The sequence below is a fragment of the Pelophylax lessonae genome (genome assembly GCF_965119305.1).
Source record: "Pelophylax lessonae genome assembly, chromosome: 6".
NCBI classification, from domain to species: domain Eukaryota; kingdom Metazoa; phylum Chordata; class Amphibia; order Anura; family Ranidae; genus Pelophylax; species Pelophylax lessonae.
In genome coordinates this window covers 25,619,189-25,635,740 of record NC_138773.1, presented here as the reverse complement: position 1 = coordinate 25,635,740, position 16,552 = coordinate 25,619,189, and the positions used below count along the sequence as shown (strand labels likewise).

The following is a 16,552-nucleotide window of genomic DNA, read 5'->3' as shown; positions in this document are numbered from 1 at the left end:
GGACGTCCCCTCCCACTCACCCGGGTAACGATCGAGCGGCTCCCGAGCCGCATCGGTCATTACAGACGGAAAGCCGACCGTCGGCTTCAAACCACAGTACCGGGATGATGCCTCTAACTAGAGGCATCATCCCGGTATGACCCCGCAAAGTTACCCGACGTACCGGTACGTTAGTATGCGGTAAGTGGTTATAGTTTTAAGTCAAATAAACTGCTGGGATATTGATCTGATCAGTTAAGTAGCAGAGGGGGTTGTTATTCAGTTTCAGCTGTTTTGGTGTTCGATTAGCAACAGGCACTAACGATGGGCAACAATGAAACAACCTCCAAAACCGGAATGGTTTTACAGGTGGAGGCCGCTGCCATTTTTTCCTCTAACAGTTTTTCATTAGTTTTGCACTTGGCTAAGGTCAAATGGCCCGATATCCTCTTAGGCACCCCTGTGCTCACTGCCCGGCACCGCAGGGAGCAATTGGAATTTGCCACTGAACACCAGAATTGGCAGGCCCTCCACTGGCACCTTGTGCTTTTTACAGATGAGAGCAGGTTCACCCTGAGCACATATGACAGACGTGAAAGAGTCTGGAGAACGTTATCGGGATGAAACAATTGAACCCATTGTCAGACCCTACGCTGGTGCATTGGGCCCTGGGTTCCACCTGGTGCATGAGAATGCCCGGCCTCGTGGTGAGAGTGTTCAGTCAGTTCCTGGAGGATGAAGGAATTTATACCATTGAATGGCCCCCCACACTCGCCTGACCTAAATCCAACAGAACACCTCTGGGACCTCCATCTGATGCCTCCAGGTTGCACCTCAGTCTGTTCAGGGCCTCTGGGATGCGCTGGTCCACATCCCATGACGCCGCCCGTCCTCTCATGAAGAGCATGCCCTGATATTATCAGTCATGCATACAAGCACGTGGGGGGGGGGGGGGGGGGTCACACAAACTACTGAGGACCATATAGAGTTGCTGCAATGAAATTTCAGCAAAATAGACTCCGGGGTGTCTTTGAATTCTGCCCTCTGTAGGGTGATAATTTTCATTTCCATCAACCGATGTGGCATCCTTTCCTTCCTAACACATTACCCAGTCCATACCAGTATAGATCCTAACACAATACCCAGTCCATACCAGTATAGATCCTAACACAATACCCAGTCCATACCAGTATAGATCCTAACACATTACCCAGTCCATACCAGTATAGATCCTAACACAATACCCAGTCCATACCAGTATAGATCCTAACACAATACCCAGTCCATACCAGTATAGATCCTAACACATTACCCAGTCCATACCAGTATAGATCCTAACACAATACCCAGTCCATACTAGTATAGATCCTAACATTACCCAGTCCATACCAGTATAGATCCTAACATATTACCCAGTCCATACCAGTATAGATCCTAACACATTACCCAGTCCATACCAGTATAGATCCTAACATTACCCAGTCCATACCAGTATAGATCCTAACATATTACCCAGTCCATACCAGTATAGATCCTAACACATTACCCAGTCCATACCAGTATAGATCCTAACACATTACCCAGTCCATACCAGTATAGATCCTAACACATTACCCAGTCCATACCAGTATAGATCCTAACACATTACCCAGTCCATACCAGTATAGATCCTAACATTACCCAGTCCATACCAGTATAGATCCTAACATTACCCAGTCCATACCAGTATAGATCCTAACATTACCCAGTCCATACCAGTATAGATCCTAACATTACCCAGTCCATCTTGGACGGGGCGGAGTTGGAAAAAGGTAAGTTTGGTCAGTAGCAAGAAGGGTGAAGGTGTATTTTTTGCTAAATACATGTAAAAAATTTTAAAGAATGATGAGGCCGCCCCTTGTAAGGCGCAGATGAGACTGCCCCTCCCCACTTAACACATCAACAAAGAAAACCAACCTGGCAGCGCGAGTTGGTAGGTACTTGGGGGGAGGGGTGGTGTATAGACATACATGGGGAGAGTACTCACGGTAGGTATAGAGATGAGGGTAGGTGGTGGGCACCACTTCCTGCCTCCATGGAACACACTTCCAGTACGTGGAACACACTACCTACCGGAAGAGCTTTACCACTACGGCGGACCCTGACTGGACACTTGCCTTACTGTTCTTTTATCTGCTTTGTTAGCGAGTACCTTTTCATTTATTATTGATTTTAAAATGGTACTACCCCCCCCCCACAGATTCCACACACACCCCCCTCCTCCTACACACACTCCTACACCCCCCCTACACACACTCCTCCTACACACACCCCCACAGATTCCACACACACCCCCCCTCTTCCTACACACCCCCCCCCACAGATTCCACACACACACACACCCCCCCCCACACACACACACCCCCACAGATTCCACACACACACCCCCCCCCCCCTACACACACACACCCCCACAGATTCCACACACACTCCTCATACACCCCCCCTACACACACCCCCCTCCTCCTCCTACACACACCCCCCCTCTCCTCCTCCTTCTACACCCCCCCTCCTACACACACCCCCCCTCCTCCTCCTCCTACACCCCCCCTCCTCCTCCTCCTCCTACACACACCCCCCCCTCCTCCTCCTACACACACCCCCCCCCCTCCTCCTACACACACCCCCCCCCCCCTCCTCCTACACACAACCCCCCTCCTCCTCCTCCTACACACACCCCCCCCCTCCTCCTCCTACACACACCCCCCCCCCTCCTCCTCCTACACACACCCCCCCCCTCCTCCTCCTACACACACCCCCCCCCCCTCCTCCTACACACACCCCCCCCTCCTCCTCCTCCTACACACACCCCCCCTCCTCCTCCTCCTACACACACCCCCCCCCTCCTCCTACACACACCCCCCCTCCTCCTCCTCCTACACACACCCCCCCTCCTCCTCCTCCTACACACACCCCCCCTCCTCCTCCTCCTACACACACCCCCCCTCCTCCTCCTCCTACACACACCCCCCCTCCTCCTCCTCCTACACACACCCCCCCTCTCCTACACACACCCCCCCTCTCCTACACACACCCCCCCTCTCCTACACACACCCCCCCCTCCTCCTCCTACACACCCCCCCCTCCTCCTCCTACACACCCCCCCTCCTCCTCCTACACACCCCCCCCCTCCTCCTCCTACACACACCCCCCCTCCTCCTCCTACACACACCCCCCCTCCTCCTCCTACACACACCCCCCCTCCTCCTCCACACCCCCCCCTCCTCCTCCACACCCCCCCCTCCTCCTCCTACACACCCCCCTCCTCCTCCTACACACCCCCCCCTCCTCCTCCTCCTACACACCCCCCCCTCCTCCTCCTCCTCCTCCTACACACCCCCCCCTCCTCCTCCTCCTACACACCCCCCCACACACACACCCCCCCCTCCTCCTCGGATGATTGGACTGTTCATCTTGTGCAATTCCATAAGCACTGATTACTTTATATGGTTTTTTGGTCATCATTTACACCATTGTATTAATCTTTTACCTTGCGTCATCACCAAGCCTTCTTCTGAGTGCAATTCATAGAATTCTCACATTTCATGTTAGACACGCCCACAACTTCATTTACCAACACTTCACTTCTTATACCTGGGATCCGCACATCACTATGGGGTACAAACACTTCACCTCCTCCATATCCCCTTATTATACTGGTATGAGGTATTCATGCCGTCCTGCTTCTTAAAGGAGTGGGGGGGGGAGATGATGGAGGGGTGAGGTAGGTAGGTGGTGGGGGAGGGGTAATATTATAGAGATATGAGGTAAGTACTCACAGTAGGTGGGGTGAGGTAGGTAGTAGGTGGGGGGAGGGGTAATATTATAGAGATATGAGGTAAGTACTCACGGTAGGTGGGGGGAGGGGTGAGGTAGGTAGATGGGGGAGGGGTAATATAGAGATATGAGGTAAGTACTCACGGTAGGTGGGGGGAGGGGTGAGGTAGGTAGGTGGGGGGAGGGGTAATATTATAGAGATATATGAGGTAAGTACTCACAGTAGGTGGGGAGGGGTGAGGTAGGTAGATGGGGGGAGGGATAATATTATAGAGATATATGAGGTAAGTACTCACGGTAGGTGGGGGGAGGGGTGAGGTAGGTAGATGGGGGAGGGGTAATATATAGAGATATGAGGTAAGTACTCACGGTAGGTGGGGGGAGGGGTGAGGTAGGTAGATGGGGGAGGGGTAATATATAGAGATATGAGGTAAGTACTCACGGTAGGTGGGGAGGGGTGAGGTAGGTAGATGGGGGAGGGGTAATATATAGAGATATGAGGTAAGTACTCACGGTAGGTGGGGGGAGGGGTGAGGTAGGTAGATGGGGGAGGGGTAGAATTATAGAGATATGAGGTAAGTACTCACGGTAGGTGGGGGGAGGGGTGAGGTAGGTAGATGGGGGAGGGGTAGAATTATAGAGATATGAGGTAAGTACTCACGGTAGGTGCCGTCGCTCCTCTTACAGGAGTAGGTGGCCCCGATCTGTACGGTGAATTCCTCCTCCATGGTCTCCTCTTCTTCTTCCTCCTCCTCCTCCTCGGGGAAGCTCCCCTCCTCCTCCTCCATGCTCTCTGGCTCTTTCGCTGGGCTCAGGGCGGCCATGTTGGAGGGGTCACGTGGTGTGTGTGAGGCAGAAGAGCGGGAAAAGTGTTCCGTACGGCGGGGAAGGTTCTCCTCAGACAGAGGTCGGTGGTGGAAGGGTAGCGGTAGAGAGGTCGGAGGTGATCGGTATCCGGGGAAGGAAGAAGCTCGGACTTCTCACACAGAACAACGCAGACAACCGACACACAGCTCCGCTCTCAGCGACCACACCGGAACACACCACACACAGCCGGAAGTGAGGTCAGCTAAGGGGGCGGGGAATAGCATATGGTGCGTTCTCATTTCCCCCGCCTCTCGTGACATCACTTCCGGTCTTTGTTCGGAATCGTTAGGAGGACGTTTACATCCGCCTCCGGGTTCAACGTCCTCTTTGTCCCGACTCCCAACCATGTCGATATAAAGGAAGTTTAGGGACAGGGAGCGGGGGCAGGGCGCCAACCGCTTCCCTCTTTTGTAAAGTATTAAGAAAGTTTTTTTTTTTATTCACAAATGCTGGGAGCCGCCATTTTCTTGGAGACCAATTAACATTTTTAGATATAGGGGGTGTTTATGACGAAACTGTGCCCCCATTGTGGGGGGGGGGTCACAGGGGATGGGCGTGTTTCAGTCCACTTGCAACCAGGGTACATTATTACTTATAGGGATGGGCACCGGTAGTGATGGGATGAATGCTCTGTGTTTCCAGCAATCTGGCTCCTTATCTTTCCAATTCAGGCCAGTGCTGGTTGCGGATTGGAAGCAGTTGGTCATGTGATCCTTTGCGTCTCTAATTGGTTGGAGTAGAAGCTAGGGATCCACCGATATCAGTTTTTCATTGTCGATACTGATATTTTGGTCATCGCGTATCAGTGTCGGCCAATAATGGCCAATTTCTTTTGTACATTTAAAAAATATATATATATTTTACTTGGCATGTACTCTTGTGGAGGGATCTGGGGTCCTAAAAGACCCCAAACCCCTCCTCTGCACTTAAAAGCATTAAAAACGCCAAGTTTGGCTGTTTTGAATGCTGTGTTTTTTTTAAATCTGGCGCCGAGTACTCGGAAGTGAGGTCATGACATCACTTCCGGGTTTTTGCATGGAGATCCGATCAGAGCCGAATGTGGCTTTGACCGGGGCTTCTCTTCGGCGGCAGTGCAGGCTGGTTGCCCGGGTCTCCTGGTGGGACGGGAGACCCGGGCGAGCCAGGGAAGGGGGGGGGGGGCGTCCCCTCCCGCTCCTTGTAATGACAGCTGAGCGGCTTCTTAGCCTCATCGGTTGTCATTACAAGACAGCCGACCGTCGGCTATGGACGCCGGTACCAGGGTGATGCCTCTAGCTACAGGCAGCACTTTCCCGAAAAATGGGTAACCTCAGGTGCCGATTCCGATATATCGGGGAAAGTGCATATCGACTTTGCCGATAATCGGTTGATCCCTAATAGGAGCAGCTGTCTGTGTGCTTATTATTAGTGATGGGCTCCGGCGTGTTCGGATTAAACCCACCAGGAAGCCCTCACTGCACACTAGTGATGGGAAGTTTGTATCTTTTATGTGAATCCGTTCATTTCAAGCTACTCATTGAAATGAAAATGGCAGAAGTGCTGCGCCAAAATACATGGTATACAATATGTGAACTAATATAATGCAAATGTGAATAAACTAATTTAAACCCGCGCTACTGGATAAATATAGTGAATAAATGAATAAAGTGCAAGGAGTGTGTGCAGCTGCTGCAACACTAAGTAAACCTTAGGAAAAAACAATGAAAATCAAATTTATGCAGCGCTAGCATCAGTGACATTAATCAAGTGAGAATAAATAATGATAAATATTTAAAGCGGAGTTCCACCCTATTTTTATACTTACCTCCATCTTCTCGCTCCGGGTCACCTGAAAAAGAAATGGATAATTGCATATTTTTTTTTTTTTTACTTACCTCGTAGCGAAGAAAATATACTTACCTTACTTCCTTCTTCCTCCTTCCTCGGCCGCGGCCCGTCGTCACTTCCTGGCTCTGCAATGATTCCTGGGAGCTGGACGTCATAGCTCCCAGGAATCATTGCGCCTGCACCGGCCCCGACGTCAGTTCCGGGTCGCGCGCGTCATCCCCTTCTAAACAGCTTCTGGGCATGCCCAGAAGCTGTGGAGGGATGACGCGCGCGACCCGGAAGTGACGTCGGGGCCGGCGCAGAGCATCGTGGGACCAAAGAAGGCGGAAGAAGACGCCGAAGAGGACGCGCTGGCTTCAAGCTGCCCACATCTGAGATGGCAGCGCTGGACAAGACGTTTGCAAGGTAAGTATTTGTCCTAACAGGTAAGTGCAACCCGGGACAGATCAGAGGCTAGCCATTGTGGAATGCACTAGCCCTGACTGTCCCGGGGGTATTAAAAAAAAAAAAAAAAAAAATCCAGGGTGGAACTCCGCTTTAATTCATCACACACAAACTAAATAAATAAACTCTAAAAGTGATCAAAGTAAAGTGCTCAAGTGCTGTAAATTATTATAAAAGTCCATATAAAAATTGCTGCCACGTGAATATATAAACAAATAGTCCTTAATCATGATCCAAAATAAGGTGCTGAGGTGCTGAAATATATAAAGTGCTTCAAAGTGATAGGTGCCCCTCTCGGTTCCCCACTCACCAAATTGCCAATAATTAGAAGCCTTGAATAATATTGCACAGAAGCCTTGAATAATATTGCACAGTAGCCCTTGTTGCCAGGATCTTTAAGGAAAATTCTCCATACAACCTTCAATGTAAGTAAATGGGTCCGCTTCCACCATTAAATAAAAGAGAGGCCGTACATGGTGAAGTAAGTATGAACTATTTTATTCCAACCACACAGCCAAAGGACTACTTACAAACGAATAGATCGTTAAGGCATATACAGAAAATCTCGTGTTCGCAGCGCTCGGCGTGCGTTCCACGAGCAGGAAGTTCCTGACTGGAAGTGACGTTCCGTCCTGTCCGTAACCGGAAATACATCAACGCGTTTCGCCATCAACCACAGCGTTTTTATTTATTCTCACTTGATTAATGTCACTGATGCTAGCGCTGCATAAATTAGATTTTCAATATAATGCAAATGATGAATATATCAACTAAAAAGTTCAGAAAATAAACCGTGCTATATCAACTCTAATATATAAAGTACAAGTGTCTCTGCGTCCAGTCCCTGTGTCCGTGGGATTGCGCTACTGCGCATGTGCCCCACGGACAGCCGTTGGGACTTGGAGCGCAGAGACTTCTGGCGGCCGGGCAAAACTGTTGAAGCGGCGGGTGTGCGCGGGCACGCGGAGGGTGCGCGCTCGCGTTGACTTCTAAGCGGCATCGGCCATTACAAGTGGTGGTGAGCGAGCGATGTCAAGCGAGAGCCGCTCGGTCAGCTTTGCGCGTGTCCCCGATGTTGCTAGGGCAACAGGGACGCTATGCGCAGAGCTGGCTACGTCATGCGGCTCTCGCGTTGTTATAAAAAAAAAACGAGATAAGCGAGAGCCGCTCAGTCAGCTCTGCGCATGTCCCCAACATTGCTAGGGGATGCAGAGCTGACAAAGTCATGCGGCTCTCACGTGATTTAAAAAAAAAATGTTGCAAGGGAGAGTGGCTCAGTAAGAACTGCGCATGTTACCGAGGTTGCTAGAGCAACAGGGACGCAGTGCACAGTGCGTGACAGGTCGGACAAGGAGGCTGATGAGGGAGAAACCTAAAGATATTAACCGGTTGCCGACTGCGCACAGTATATTTACTGCGGCAGTCGGCCCCGGCCAGGCAGAGTGACGTAGGTCTACGTCGCTCGCCTGTCACTCCTTCTAGAGCCAATAGCGGGCGGGCGCGCGCCCGCTGAGGCGCGCGCCCGCCTCGGCTCGTTCACGGAGGAGTGCGGGAGTGTGACTAGCGGACCCGATGTCCGCCGGTCACACTACGATCGCCGGTACAGCGGGAGAAAGACAGAGCGGCTTATGTAAACAAGCCGCCTGTCAGTTCTCCCTGTGTAAAAGTGAAGATCAGACAGTTCTACTATGTAGAACTGTTGATCTTTGTTTTTACACTAGTAGACCTGTCCCTGCACAGTTAGAATCACGCCCCTAGGACACACTTAACCCCTCCCTGTCCAATACTGTTAACCCCTTCCCTGCCAGTGTCATTTTTGCAGTAACAGTGCATATATATAGCACTGATTACTGCAGTAATGTCACTGGTACCCCCAAAAGTGTCAAAAATGTCAGTCAAGGGTCCGATCTGTCCGCCGCAATGTCGCAGTACCGCAAAAAAAATCGCAGATCGCCGCCATTACTCGTTAAAAAAAAACCACCAAAAATGACAAAAATCTTTCCCTTTGTTAGTAAACGCGATAACTTTTGCGCAAACCAATCAAAATATGCTTTTTGCGATTTTTTTTACCAAACATAGGCAGCGTAAAACAAATTGGCCGAAAATGTTAAAAAATTTTGATTTTTACATTTTTTTGGGGGGGAATTTCATATAAAAAAAAGTGAAAAATATTGTTGTTTTTGCAAAAATTACGCTCTTTTTTTGTTTATAGCGCGTGATCAAAAAATCGCACAGGTGATCAAATACCACCAAAAGAAAGCTCTGTTTGTGGGAAAAAAAGGACGTGAAATTCGTTTAGGTACAGCGTCGCACGACTGCGCAATTGTCCGTTAAAGTCACGCAGTAAAAAATCGCAAAAAACCCCCTGGTCTTTTAGCAGGAAAATCCTCCGGTGGTAAAGTGGTTAAAAGGACATTGTATGAGGAAACTTATATTTGGAATTGCATGAGGAAACTTATACTTGATAAACCCTTTGACTGTAAATATTTTGGTGAAAAAAGCGAATAGAGCCATGATTAAGTTTTAAAGGAAAAAAGCTGTTGCTGTCAGGAAAAGGATCATTTAACCTGTCACACTCAGCAAAGCAAATCTGCGACTGTAGAAATGCTGCTAAAGGGACATTGCCTGATTGAAATCTGCGACTGTAAGTACATTACTGTAAAAAAAAATAAAATAAATAAATCGCAGAACATAGACACGCTACTAAAGGGACATTTATAAGCAAACTGACTTTAGTAGCAAAGTACGTCTTACTGGCACAAGTCTGTTTTTACAAATGTTTGACCACACATGTTCTAGCGCCCGTTAATTTAACTGGGCTTAATGTCTAGTAAGTCCATAAAGTGCAAAAGCAATAATAAAAAAAAAAAATGTAATACACGGTGAGTGAACTAATATACTGATAGTGAATAAACTCAGCACAAAAAATGCATATGATTAAAGATGCATAACCAAAGAAAGTGCAAAATAAGCAATGTGTGCTAAAGGTGCAATATACAGTACATAACCCAATATAATGCTATTGATAAAAAAAAAAAAAAACAACAGTAAAATTTCACATAATAAACCAAGCAATATCAAAAGAGTCCATAAAATGCAAAATCAGCAAGATATGTAGTATGCAGTAAGTAAACGAGTATAATTGCTGATAGTGGATGAACTCAACTAAGGAAATTCATAAGATGAAACGTGAATAGTCAGAAAAGTCCATAAAGTGCAACAATGAGCAACTTGTGCATAAGGTGCAAAAACAAGGTGCTGTTCAGTGCTGGACAAAAAGTGCTTGTGCTATCCATGAGAGGCACATAAGCTGTACAGGCTGGAAAGGCGAACTAAGACTGGGTGTCCGTGAGGTGCATGTGATGTAAGGCTCCGCCCCCTATACACGTTGCATCACACGTTAACTTTTCAGTAGGGGTGGAGTCTACCCCTACTGAAGAAGTCAACGTGTGATGCAATGCTTATTGAGGGCGGAGCCTTACATCCAATGCACCTTGTGGACACCCAGTCTTAGTTCGCCTTTCCAGCCTGTACAGCTTATGTGCCTCTCATGTAAGTGCATCACTGTTTTACTTTGGTCGAATACAGAGGCGTAACTAGAACCTCCAGGGCCCCGGTGCAAGAAACCATGAAGGCCCCCAGGATCCCTAGCCGGGGCCCTTCCCTTTCAGCCTGGGGCTCTTCCCACTGAACCTGGGGCCCTTTACTCTCATTGTGGGGCCCTTTATTATGGTTCCGCAGCGGGAACCTTTAACAAGTTCTGCCGTGGGCCCCCTTCCTGCCATCTTGGGGCCTCCCCACAGTGGTAGATGGCCAAGGCCCGGTCGCAAGTGTGACCTTTGTGATCCTGGAAGTTCACCCACTGCTGTGAGTAGTTTTTATTTTTTGGTATTTTAATTGTATTATTTTTTATCGTTTTATTTTATTTTTTATTCAATGTCACTGACTATGACTCTGTCCATTCAGAAAAGGAAGGAGCTGGTAAATAACATATTTACATATCCCCTGCAGCAGACGGCAGGAGAGGGGAGGGAGCACAGTGGGGGTGGGGGACCAGGGGAGAACACAGGGGCCTAGAGACAGTAGGACACAAGTGAACTGGATAGGAGGAGTGGCGGGGGCAGCATACAGAGGAACCAATCTCCTCCATTTTCCTCCTGCAGCTACAGGAGGAAAAAGGAGGAAAGTGATTTCTCTACATGCTGCCCCTCCAATCCAGGTGTACCGGGGAGCCGCAAAGGGCCTGGAGCTTGGGGCTAGGTTGCATTTGCAACCCCTGTAGTTACGCCCCTGATCAAATACATTTTTTAACTGAGAGCACTAGATCTTGTTATTATTTTCCCTATACCCACACTGAGGACTTTGAGAAATGGAGAAGACAGATCTGCCTTTGGTTTCCTTCAATTTAAGGATATTGGATCACTTTCATCCCTTGCAGGAAAATGCTGGTTCTTACCCGCTGGTAGGACGGGAGGAGAGCGGCCATTTTTTCCAGTGGAGGATAGCACAAGCACTTTTTGTCCAGCACTGAACAGCACCTTGTTTTTGCACCTTATGCACAAATTGCTCATTGTTGCACTTTATGGACTTTTCTGACTATTCACATTTCATCTAATGAATTTCCATAGTTTAGTTCATCTACTATCAGCAATTATACTCGTTTACTTACTGCATACTACATATCTTGCTGATTTTGCACTTTATGGACTCTTTTGATATTGCTTGGTTTATTATATGAAATTTTACTGTTTTTTTTTTATCAATAGCATTATATTGGGTTATGTATTGTATATTGCACCTTTTGCACAAATTGCTTTGATTCTTTGATTATGAATCTTTAATCGTATGCATTTTCTGTGCTGAGGGTATTCACTATCAGCATTTATATTAGTTCACTCACTGTGTATTACATTTTTTTATTGCTTTTGCACTTTTTGGACTTTTTTTGATATAGCACGGTTTATTTTATGAACTTTTTAGTTGATATTTTCATCAATAGCATTATATTAGTTCGCTCATATCATGTATTTTGACACAGCACTGCTGTTGTTTTGATTTTCTACCTGCTGCATGCAGGGAAAGCATAATTATTGGCTGCAGCCTTGTTTATCAGTTAGATTTTATTATTGGTGTTGGTTGCGCTGATTTTTATAGTTTTGATTTATTTACTCATTGAAATGAACCGATTCATGAATCTATTCTTCAGTTCGCTTGCTGAGTCTGCCGACAAGCAAGTTAACCGAAGCTCTGGATCTGACCCAACCTTTTTAAATGATCTTAATCAGAAGACTATGATTCACAGAAGGTTGCCAGATCTTTGTTAAAGTGATTGTAAAGTTTTTTTTTTTTCTTAAATAACAAACATGTTATACTTACCTGCTCTGTGCAGTTGGTTTTACACAAAGCAGCCCGGATCCTCCTCTTCTCGGGTCCCTCGTTGCTGCTCCTGGCCCCTCCCTCCTGTTGAGTGCCCCCATAGCTTGCTATGAGGGCACCCGAGCCAGGTCGCTGCTCCCTGTGTCCATTCAGACACAGAGCTGCCATTGAGCCCTGCCCCCTCTCTCTCCTGATTGGCTAACTGACTTTGATTGACAGCCACAGGAGCCAAGGGCTGTGTCCCAGCTAATCAGAAGGGAGAGTCCCCAACGGCGGAGGGACTCATGGACATCGCTGAACTGAGAAGGACCTCAGGTAAGTATTAGGGGGTGCTGCTACACATGGAAGGCTTTTTATCCTAATACAAAGATTGCATTAAGATTAAAAACCTTCTGACTTTACAACTCCCTTTAGTGAAGAAAAAGAAAACAGTGATAAAAAAGAAAAAAATTATAAAATAAAATCTAAAACAATCCCCATCGACCCCAATATCTGCATGTGAATAAACGTGCATAGGAAATGCACGTGTACATAAACGACGATTGCTTCACACGTTAGGTGTCGCTACAAACGTCAGGGTGAGAGCAATAATTCTAGAAATATAATTCATGGGTAATTCTAAACTGATGTCCTGTACATGCTTTTAAATCGTCACCTATGGAGTGTTTAACCCTTTCCTTTTTTGATCAGTACGATCAGAGTTGTAAACAATCAGATGATAGGGTTCTGTGTTATAACTAGTGCTAATGCCTCGTACACACGTGCAGATTGTCGGCCGAAAATGTTCGGCCGCCGAACGATCGACCGATTTTCGGCTTGTTAGTATGATGCTTCCGACAGCCGACAGCTTACTTTCGGCCGAACAGAATCTGTCGTGCAAGCATTAAAATTTTTGTATGCCGACACCAGAGCGGCCGATTGTTCGCCAGTCAATACAGAATTCGGCCGACAGACAGCAGATTTGCAAGACTGGGCATGCTCAGAAAAGAAAAAACACAGGGAAAGTTAACCATCACATGACATCACTTCTGCAGTCGGCTGTAGTCGGCGGACAAAATTCTTGTGCAGTCTTTTGCACTTTTCAACAGACACGACAGCCCGGGGACAAAAGACGGCCGATCGTTCGGCCGACGATCTGCACGTGTGTACGGGGCATAAGTGTCCCATAAGGGCCCTTTCACACGGGCTTTCCAATCAGTTTTTCAGGTGGACCTGATCGGATGCTCCATGCAGCCCTATGGAGCGGCGGATGTCAGTGGTCACATCTCCGCTGACACCCGCTGCTATCCAATCCGATCCTGTCTGTGAAATCCAGACAGATGGAAACCCTTTTTTCCTTCTGTCTGGAGGATCAGATGAAAATGGACAGGTGGTCCGTTTTTATCCGATCTCCCATAGAGGACAGCGGGGCTCTGACAGGTCCATCTCTGCACACAGAGCGGCAGATCGATCCTCGCTGAGCAAAACGGAGTCCGCCGCGGGGAAAGCCCGTGTGAAAGGACTCAAAGGATTTATTTACTGTTTAATTAAAAAAAAGAAAACCCTCACTTTTTAAAACAAAGGGTGAAAGAATTAATCTGAATGAGGATCTCCTCTCATCCAGACTCTGCATCTCCGCGTCTTTAAGGCTCCGTTCACACCATGTCGTTCCGGATCGTGGGTGGAAGTTCTCTTTTGGGCGACAGGCATTCCGCAATTCTGTTTGCGGAATTTTACCGCGATCCGTCAGGCAGCAAAATTGCGCTGCGATTAGGGTTCCATTGAAAGTAATGGGGATCACAAGTGCATCCCGCAATTTTGCGATGATTTGTGATCTGGAACGCCATGGTGTAAATGGAGCCTAATGCCTCGTACACACGAATCGATTATTGGCTGGGAATTTTCGGCCAACGTCCGATCGGCCGATTTTCGGCTTGTTAGTATGATGCTTTCGACAACCGACTTTTCGGCCAAATAAAATCTGGTGTGCAGGCTTTAAAATTTTTGTTGACTGTCAACACAACAGCCGATTTTTCGTGCAGTCAGTACAGATTTCGGCAGACAAAAATCTGATGAGCAAGACTGGGCATGCTCAGAGGAGAAAAAACACAGGGAAAGTAAAGCAGCACATGACATCACTTCTGAAGTAGATTTTTGTTGACCGAGAAAATTCGTGTGCAGTCTAGGCACATTCCAACCAACAAAACACCACTCTGGACAAAAGTCGGACGATCGGTCGGCCGATAATCGTTGCGTGTGTACGAGGCATAAGGCTGTCTGTACCTTATCACTGCTGCTACCTGATCATTGATTTATTGTATTGTTTTACAGTTGGATTCATGATTCTTTGATTCAGTGAACTGTGTTCTGACTGAGACTCAAGATTCTGTGACTCAGTGTACTGGTGTACTCTAGACTGTTGTAAGTTTGAGTCAATTCAAATTAATTCGTTCAGTCAGGTGAATCGATTCATCCAGTTCACTGAAAATAATCAATTCAAAGGAACGATTTGTTCATGAACTGGACATCACCACTGCACACCGCCAATCACGGGCAGTGAGGCCTCCCCCAACCGGCAGCTTCACATACACACGCTGCCTATGATTGGTGGTGTGCAGTGCCGGTGTTTCGTGAAAAAACCCTACCCGTGAAAATTCCCTACCCTCCTCATTTCCTGTGCATCTACGTCATGGAACAGCTGAGCAGCCTACCACTGCGCATGCTCATAGCTCCGGAGGGTTGGGAATTTTCACTGGGTACTGTTTTGTAACGTTACACCGCATCAGCTGTTGCCGCGGGTACATTAAATCATCTCCACTGCAACATTAAATCATCTCCGCTCCAACCTGTCACACTTCCCTGATCACGGAGCCGAGATCTCCGTGATTTATATTTTCATAGACCCACCGCCGCTTTTATATTTTGGAGCCGAGATCAGGGAAGTCACAGGGGTAGGAGCGGAGATGATTTAGTGTTGAAGCGGAGATGATTTAATGTACCCACGGCAACAGCTGATGCGGTGTAACGTTAAAAAACACTACCCTGTGAAAATTCCCTACCGTCCGGAGCTATGAGCATGCACAGTGGGAAGCTGCTCAGCTGTTCCATGACGTACGTGCACAGGAAGTGACGAGGGTAGGGAATTTTCACGAGGTAGGGTTTTTTAACGTTACACCGGCTTCCTGGTGGGCAAGATGTGAACCTGCAAGGGCCCTTTGGTATCTGTCATTTTTTTTTTTTTTTACCAGAAATAGTGATACTACGTCTTTCTCCAAAGTTCAATTTTAAAGTGGTATACAGTTTCCAGCAAAACTGGAAAGTAGTCCCTCCGATTTTTCGCACAAGAGTCACTGGATGCACAGCAGAAAGACTTCAGTTCCTTACACATGGTCAAGTTACTAACAGTTTACTTGGTCAAAAAGGAAAGCGGACAATCTTTTCATTTAGCCATCAGGTCCTCAAGATGGACTGTTGGATTTCCAGGGTGATTAGATTGGCATGTAGGAAGTAGGCCTTTTTGACTAGATGGGTGGAAGCCTTTGGGGCGAATATGCCAGGATTGCTTGAAAGATCTATTTAAGACAGCTAGTTTGAAGTTCTTATGCGGCCTTCATTCAACCTTACAAACTAGATGTGCAGTCAGCAAGTTTTGGACAAGAGAGATCAATTCTTTTTGGCTTTAGCAGCTTTTTCTTTGATGGTCATTGTCTCTTTTCATGTGTTGTCTCCCGCCCTATATTTAGCTATGGTATATCCCGTTGTGTGCTGACTTGAGTGGGCCAGGAAAACTGAAAATTCTTATCAGATACTTGCCATTATTTTTCTTTCCTGGCCTATCCTCATGTCAGCACAGGACTCCCTCTCTTGTGGCATGTTGCAGGCTACATTATCAAACACTTCAGTTGGGGGAGGGGCTGTCTTTTATTTAGCTGGGAAGAGGTACTCCTGTGGGCTCCAGAGGAGGTGTTAACCCATTGTGTGCTGACGTGAGGATAGGCCAGGAAAGGAAAATTACAGTAAGTATCTGATAACAATTTTACGTTATCTGGTAAATAAAACTACAAAACTAGTACGGAAATGCAGTTTGGGTTTTTAGGGTTTTTAAGGTGCTATCACAAAAATTTCCTTACAAACAGTTTGAAAATTCAGAATTTTTTTTATTTATTAATCAACATATTAACCACTTTACCACCGGAGGATTTTGCTGTCTTACGTCTGGGACACTTTTTGCGATTCGGCACTGTGCGACTTTAACTGACAATTG

General features: G+C 47.2%; 1 protein-coding gene across 1 annotated transcript in view; it reads right to left on the bottom strand.

Annotated features, from left to right (window-relative positions):
• Window positions 1-4,662, bottom strand: part of LOC309558506 (nuclear factor 7, ovary-like) — a gene marked incomplete at its 3' end in the record, with an annotated part of 54,191 nt that extends 49,529 nt beyond the window's left edge. The window contains exon 1 of the mRNA XM_082261586.1: window positions 4,457-4,662. Within this exon, the coding sequence (XP_082117712.1) occupies window positions 4,457-4,619 (163 nt within the window). The 5' untranslated portion in view covers window positions 4,620-4,662. The remainder of the gene's footprint in view (window positions 1-4,456) is intronic.
• Window positions 4,663-16,552: the final 11,890 nt, after the last annotated feature.